The sequence below is a fragment of the Pleuronectes platessa genome, chromosome 20, assembly GCF_947347685.1.
Source record: "Pleuronectes platessa chromosome 20, fPlePla1.1, whole genome shotgun sequence".
Taxonomy (NCBI): Eukaryota; Metazoa; Chordata; class Actinopteri; order Pleuronectiformes; family Pleuronectidae; genus Pleuronectes; species Pleuronectes platessa.
In genome coordinates this window covers 20091663-20099882 of record NC_070645.1, presented here as the reverse complement: position 1 = coordinate 20099882, position 8220 = coordinate 20091663, and the positions used below count along the sequence as shown (strand labels likewise).

Below are 8220 nucleotides of genomic sequence, written 5' to 3'. Positions count from 1 at the left end.
TCTCAGTGCCGAGTGAAGGAGGTGACTGAGGGAGGGAGGGAGGGACTGTTGGGGAGATAGAGAGAAAGAGAGGGAGGAGGGATAAGAGGGTCGGTTTGTAGAAGGATGGAGAGGTGGAGACAACAAGAGAGGAAGATAACATCTCAATAAGTTATTAATATTGTGTTGGACTTCTGGATACTATCCTTATTGCTTAGCATGTTGTGTATCATGTCAAACACACAATCTGATATTGTTCCAGTGCTGAGAGCAGAGTTATGAGATTAAAGTGACAGAGTCTGTTTTGCATCTTTTCTTATTTCATCTTCACTTCTGTTCAAACTGTGTTTTATAGTAGAAACCAGACAAAGTACAGCAGAGGGACGTCAGCTCTTCTGGGCTCAGGGGGCTCAAACCGACGGGCCGGGAAATCTGTGCCCACAAACGTTGGAGCCCCACCAGCGCTGGTTATTAATAACTCCACAGACTGTGACCACACTGCACCCAGCCCATGCTGCCCTGTACTCACTGTATCTCTACAGGAACACATGTAATTTAACATGGAGAGAGAGAGCAGGGCCCTGCATGCACACACGCTTCAAACCCAGTGACACTGAGTTAGAGCCGGAAATCACTGAGTCAAAGACAGAGAGACACAGAGAGACACTGTGGACTCGCTGTCCTCTGCACAGTCTGTGTCCATCAGGTGACGCGTCCAGCGACACAACGAGTCTCTGAGTCAGAAGTTTGATTTCACCTCAGTTTGCTTCTTCTCTTTTTTTTATCATCGTACAAACTTTACGAATAGGAATAAAAACATTTTGTTTAAGAGCAAACTTTACGCAGTTGTACGATAATATTATTGTCGTATTTTACAGTAAAGTACAAGTTAATAGCTAAGAACACTGACACGTGTGTTGTCAGCTCTGCAGACCTGGACTGAACTGATGCAGCAGATGAATGATCAGCGACAGGTCACGATGTCCTGCTCGGCTAAACAGCTTATTTCTGGAGGCCACGCCCCCGTCAGTCACATGACCTGACTCAAAACTGAGACGTGGTTTATTAAACCAGTTTCACTGTTTCTCCCTCAGAGTGAAACTCAGACGACTCAGTTTGAGACTGAAACACGAAGCAGTGACGTTTTCTGATTCTCAAGGAATTAAAGACTCATCTGATTTCCCCTCCACACCTGACCCCTGACCTTTGGATTCCCACTTAGATATGTGAAGACCCATGGTTAGAAGAAAGTACCAGAAACATGTCCTGCTGGTTCATATTTAAAAAATGAGACAAGCTGTGAGTTCATTGAGATAGAAACCGTTCAACCTTTGAGTTCCTGCTCCTGGATCATCTGATCCAGAACCGACGCTCAAGTTCAGGTTAAACCTGGAGCTGCGTCTCCTCCAGTGAATGAGTGTGAGGCTGCTGCAGGAGCCGGGGGGGGGGGGGGGGTCTGATGTTCTATTATAAGAGTCCTCAGCCAAAGCTGCCGAGATAATCACAGCTCAACCGAGGGACCCGAACATTTTCAGGTGTTAAACTGCAGCTTTAGGTCTTGATAATAGGATCCGACATGCATCCGCTCTCTGACACCATGAGCTGGACTTTCTGTTGTTACTGGACGGACCTCGATCCCTTCATGTGTCTGTGAGTTGTGTTCTGACTCCCGTGAGCAGACACCACCCACCCATCAACACGTGGCTTTCTGCTTCCTACTGGTGAATTATAAAAGAGACCAGAACGGCACCAGTGTGCTTGTGGATCCAGATCGGGGGCGGAGCCAGGAAGTAGATCAAGTCACTCAGTGGAGATCAAGGCCCAACAGCCCCCCTCTTGAAACCACATTAAAATTCACTGGATCCATATTTTCATTTGAGAATCAGTTCTCTAAAGATGTCGGATTTGTTTTGGGGTTTGTTCAACGTGAACCTGCCGTGATTAAAGCAGCAGACGGGAGGAGATCAGACCAAAGTACACGAGGAAAACAAATCTGTTGAAGTGAAGCTGACAGGGAGCAACTGACACATAGAGAGTGTGTGTGTGTGTGTGTGTGTGTGTGTGTGTGTGTGTGTGTGTGTTGTGGCCGTGTGTGTGAAGCGTCCGCTGCCTCAAGTTGTAAAATATCACAACTTGATTCTTGTAATGTTTTGACTTTAATTGTAAAATCACCACTTTACAATTGAAATATGACTTTACACTCATATTGTGTCCCTTTCAATGGCTCTTATACTCTATTGTAGTTTTTTTTAATCCCTGCACAGAGATGATTTATTAAAACATTTAAACTTTGTCTTTTTATTGTTTGTTCACACAAGTAAAGCTTCTTATTACCTGATATGTGGATCATTTTTTATTCTCAGACATTTGCATAAAAAAAACCAAACAATTCAGACAAGAAAAACTAAATGTTAACATCGAACAAAAGAGTTTTAACGTCCTTCAACATACTTTTCATCCGGGATAAAGCTCCATACCTAATAATCTTCTGTTTTATGGTAACAATTCATATTCATTGAGTTCCTCTTGTCTTCCTGTATCTAAGTTAAATTCTCTTCAGAGAAATAAACTGTTTTTATCTTCCTGTTGTGATCTTACTCCAGCTGGTTCACATGAAGTGTTTCTGTTCAGTTCTTATCAGTCGATCGTGTCTCACTTTGTTTCTCTCGCCTCACCCGAGCACAAATTTACATGTTCACACTTCCTGTGAAACTGTCGGTGGTTTTCTTGTGTCTGTGTCAGTGTGTTGAGTTCTGACCTCTGTTCACGTCCTCACACCACCAGCCCTCATCCGCCTGCCAGGGCCCTGCCTCTATGGCAGCAGCGGTAACCCAGATCTGCCTCCGCTCTGAGGAGTGAAGGGCGTCTGAAGGAACGTCTCCGTGTCTCCTCGCCATGGCAGAAGCTCTGCCGCTGTGCTACCACGGCGCCATCAGCAAGAAGGAGTGCGAGGACCTCCTGGGGAAGAAGAACAAGGACGGAGCGTATCTGATCCGAGCCAGTGAGACGCTGCAGGGAGCCATGTGCCTGTGCGTCTAGTGAGTGCTCTTCACTATCTACGTGTTTCTTTAACTTCTTCTTTAAAACGTTTTGTCATTTCACACCTAATAACAATCCTGATATGTATGTGATTACAAATTAATAGTACAGAGGTAAAAATTATTGTTTCATAAACATTTGTGTTGGTTTTAGTTTGTTTTCATCTTGTATTTTATCCGTATTACCAGTGTTACCACTAAATATATCACAAGGATATTTTGGATCTGAGCATGTATACAAAACAATATGTTCTCATAAAGCAGATATTTAAAACTTTCATCAGGGATCTTGATCTACTCGTCATCTAAGTATTTATTTTTCACTGCAAAACACATTTTACTCCGTCAAATTCTTTTGGTTAAAAAGAGATATGAGGCGAAATACATTTTTTGTTTTAATCCGTTTTGTGTTTCCAGTAACTCCTCTGTGTGTGTGTGTGTGTTTGTGTGTGTGTGTGACTGAGCAACGCATCATCACAGGGAATGATGTTGTTGTTTCCACTGATTGGTCAAAGGTCCATTGAACTAATTAAAGTCTAAAAAAAAACATTAAATCAAGAGAATAATAGAAGTGAAGATGAGAGAGGAATGATCTCTCTCTCAGACACTGACAGAAAGATTATAACTGTGTTCAATAGTTTGTTCTGGTTTCTGTTTCTTGATCTCTGATGTTTGTTTGTGAAACAATTGAAAAGTAGTTTGATTTGTGGTTGAAATTCAGCTTTGTTTCATCTCTACAGTAATAAGAAGGTGGTGAATACCTACAGGCTGTTTCAGACCTGTACTGGACAGTACACTCTGCTGGTACAGACACACACACACACATACACACACACACACACACACACACACACACACAAACAGATCAGCATTGATCAGCTGAACTTCACAAACATCAATTAAATGTTTTTTGTTTAGATATTTGCATCTTTACTAAATAACCTGTTGTGATCAAGTCTCATGTTAAACATTAAAAACACAATATCAACGAACATGGAGACATCGTGGCTGTGAACCACATTCAGCCTCTCAGAAATACAGAAGTTTCTTAGAATCCAACAAATGCAGAACTTTATTTTTTACAGTTTAAAGTTGTTATTTTCTTCTGGCATCATTCTTCCTCTTCAGAGTGAAATAAGCAGAGATCAGTTTTTAATGAACATTTCAGCTGTAAATGGAAACAGAGTAGTTATCAGCGCTCACCCCACAGGAAGCTTCCCTGACGCTTCAACACAAACACACCACAGACCACAGAGATGAGAGAAGTGCCCACACATGTTGATCTGATCACACGGGCCAGCTGTCTGAAGTGTGACTCATGTTGGTTTTAAAAACATGCCTCTCCAACCACGGTGCTGCTTAATGAACACGGGGACTGCTCACTGTAAGTTCCTGGTCACTTCTGAACTTGGGTCTTATTTCAAGTGGCTCTGTGAACTATGATAGACTCACACTCTGCAGTATCACTGTCAAATCTGAGGCCGTCATGGAGAGGAAGCTTGAAGGGAAGTGACGCGATCTCTGTCCTCTCTCTCTCGACTGATGCTGTGTCATTCCTTCAGACGGCAGGAGGTGTGCAGGAGATGTGTTTTAAGACCTTGGATGATCTGATTCGTCACTATAAGAGGAAGAACCAGGGCATGGTCATGCACCTGCGGCACTCTGTGAAAAGGAAGACGGCCATGTTGATCCAGCCCCGAAGACCTCCTGAAGATCCAGTAGATGAAGACAAGCAGAGGACGTTTGAGGAAGCGTCTGACTATGAGAGTGAGTCATCTCCTCAAACCGATCTCTCTCTCTTCATCTCACAGCATCTTCTTTCATTTGAGACGTATTTCATTTTCTTCTTTTCTCCTAGATGTTACGGACTCCACCTACGTTGAGGTCCTTCCTGAATAACTTCTACTTCAACACTTGAAACAAGTTCAGAGTCGCACACTGGATTTAATTCAGAAGATGAAGGAGAGAAAACATGGATGAGATGAGCTTCAGACGTTCATGTTCACCAGAGGATGAACCCCACTGAGCTACGTTCTTTATTTTTAAGCTTTTATCAGAAAAGGGGAAACGACTGTGTGACTCATTTCATGAAACCGTTTTCATATGAAACATGCAAACTTTCATACATGGAAACTCTTGACCTATGTAGCTTACACTATTTAAAGTTGACTGAGCATCAGCGCCCCCTGCAGCCACACGTGGGCATTACTCCTGTTGGGCTCCTTGTTGAGCGATTTAGTGGTTTTCATGTAGAGAAAAATCTAATTCTGTGTAGATATTACCCATGATCCTCTGCTTCCTGCCCCAGAAGAGACTATTGAAGATAAACTCTGGTTTTTCAGAGTGTTTATAACTGATCTCAGGTCAGCTTCACTCTTCACCTGGAGCTGGTTGTGACAGTTGAAGCTGTGACTCTGAGTCAGTTCTTCTCTCAGGAGATGGAACCCACTCAGCAGAGTCACAGAGAACAGACGCTCAGGGAGAGAAGGAGGAAACTTCCTCTTTGTTCATCAGACTCACTTTATTCAAACTGTGGATTTGGGGTAAAAACAAAGTTGTATATTGTCGCATTAAAGAAATTCCTCAGTGCAGCAAAATAAAAGTCTGTTGTTATGTTGTCACTTATTTTCCACCACAGTCAACATCAACATCCATCGACAGTCGTTCACACAGAACACACAGCTTCAGTTCTTTCTTTTGGTTTTTTCAATTCAGAGACAAACCACTTTAACCACTTTCAGTTCTTTGACCTTAAACAGACTCACAGACACAACTTCTTGTTCTGCAAAGATCAAATTCATGAAGACAGAAGAAGCTCAGACAGAGCAAAGAGTCCTCTTCCCTGAGTCATGAGAATAATGAGAATAATAAAAGAGAAGTTATTACATGGTGTTTGGATGATGTTCTGCAGATGTCACATTATGTGTGAACGGATTGTCGTTTTTATTAAAGAAAGAAAACTATAAACCTTTTACTTGTATTCTATCTGATTGGTCTGAACTCCTTCACTTCTCTGTGGTTCCTTGTGACCGTCCATGGTTTCATCACAGTGTGAACGTGAGACGTGTGATGTTCAGCAGACCTCTGTGTGTGTGTGTGTGTTCACACAAACATCACCACACTTCCTGTGTGTTTCTCACTCCTCCTGCATGAGCTGACCTGAGCCAGTTTCCACTGTTTGTCTTTGTCACTGATCATTTTCAAGCTTCAGCTTCATAATCTTTACTGATAAATATAGTTTGAACTTTGAGCATTTATATGTTTCTTTTGGGAGAAGGTGTTAATGTGGGGTCTCATGTTTTCCATTTATTTTAAAGGATTCTGTAATATTGAACATGTTTGAAACGATCATATTATTGTTTGTTAGGTTTTGTTCTGTTATTTTAACTTTATATCAAACTTACTAACTACACACAGAACATATGGAGTAGAGATGAGCCGGATACTCGGCTGAAACGAGTATCCGGTACGGATAAAGCACTTTTGCCGAGCACGAGTATTATATGAGTAATACGAGTCAATATCTGTGCTCGGACTGAATGAAAATCCTCACACAGCGTCACAGCGCTCCTCCCCTTCACACACCGCTCTGCTCACTCACTCACAGAACAGCTCTCTGTCTCTTAGTCACTCAGGTTCGCGGGTCTTTTCCGTTAACGTTTAGGTTTTCTTCAGCTTGAAGTTTGTTTTTATTTCAGTTTGTACTTACTTATTAACCAGTAGAGTTCTGTTAAACGTGGGTTCGTTCAGACGTGGTGCTGGTAGAAAGCGACTCGCGTTGCGTCTCTGCCTGTCGGAGATTTTTTTTTTTTTTTTTTAAACAGTTTTTTTTTTTTTACTTTAACGGTTTAAACTTTTTTTAAACCGTCAGTTGGCTCTAACCAGTTTTATTTTACTTCACACACTGAGTGTCTGACAAGTTCTAGGTAGTAGTGGTATAAAAAATATTACAAATTAAGCTACACACACACACACACACACTCCCCCTCTCTCTCTCTGTCTCTCTCTTACTCACTTACACACACACATACACACACACACACACACACACACATACACACACACACACACCTGGTGTGGAAATAAATAAAAAAAAATTCAAAGTTAAAAAAGAAAGTTATGTTGAGTATGAAAACACTTGTTATTACATTTCACTTCATAATTGCAACAGCATGTGTTGTATTCATTGTTACAAAACTTGTTCTGTAAATAGTTCGTTTGCTAATGTGATCAAAATCATTGATCTGAAGCTCAATGCTGATGCTGTCCTGTAATAGTTTTCTAATCAGCAATAAATATAACAATTTCTGATCAACCCATATCAATTGCATGCTTAAAATAACATACTGGTTAAAGCCCCGCCCATTTCAAGACAACCCGGCCCACTTCCTGGTTAAATCACACCCACTTCCGGGTTAGGCCCCGCCCACTCCGAGTGCGGATACGGATACAGATAATTGATATGGTTAACAGTAGAGATGAGCCGGATACTCGGCTGAAACGAGTATCCGGTACGGATAAAGCACTTTTGCCGAGCACGAGTATTATATGAGTAATACGAGTCAATATCTGTGCGCGGACTGAATGAAAATCCTCACACAGCGTCACAGCGCTCCTCCCCTTCACACACCGCTCTGCTCACTCACTCACAGAACAGCTCTCTGTCTCTTAGTCACTCAGGTTCGCGGGTCTTTTCCGTTAACGTTTAGGGTTTCTTCAGCTTGAAGTTTGTTTTTATTTCAGTTTGTACTTACTTATTAACCAGTAGAGTTCTGTTAAACGTGGGTTCGTTCAGACGTGGTGCTGGTAGAAAGCGACTCGCGTTGCGTCTCTGCCTGTCGGAGATTTTTTTTTTTTTTTTACTTCACGCATTGAGTGTCGGACTACTCTCTAGCATCTGGCTACTCTCTCTCCCTCTCTCTGCCGGTCGTTGGAGTTTTTTTTTTTTTTTTTAAACCGTCAGTTGGCTCTAACCAGTTTTATTTTACTTCACGCACTGAGTGTCTGACACTTTCTAGGTAGTAGTGGTATAAAAAATATTACAAATTAAGCTACACACACACACACACACACACACACCTCGTGTGGAAATAAATGTAAATAAAATTAAAATAAAAAAATCATAAAAAAATTTCAAAGTTAAAAAATAAAGTTATGTTGAGTATGAAAACCCTTGTTATTACATTTCACTTCATAATTGCAA

At 41.6% G+C, this 8220-nt stretch overlaps 1 protein-coding gene across 2 annotated transcripts; it reads left to right on the top strand.

The window, feature by feature from the left end:
• The first annotated feature begins 2686 nt into the window (after nt 1-2686).
• si:ch73-264p11.1 (uncharacterized protein LOC100000923 homolog) lies at nt 2687-5988 on the top strand. Of its 2 annotated transcripts, none has more exons than XM_053412539.1 (4): nt 2687-3008; nt 3758-3821; nt 4580-4784; nt 4876-5988. In XM_053412539.1, the coding sequence occupies exons 1-4, from the start codon at nt 2875-2877 to the stop codon at nt 4914-4916; spliced, it is 444 nt and encodes a 147-aa protein (XP_053268514.1). In that variant the 5' UTR covers nt 2687-2874; the 3' UTR covers nt 4917-5988. The 2 variants fall into 2 exon arrangements, with proteins under 2 accessions (XP_053268514.1, XP_053268513.1); XM_053412538.1 differs by having other exon boundaries at nt 2694-3017.
• Nucleotides 5989-8220: the final 2232 nt, after the last annotated feature.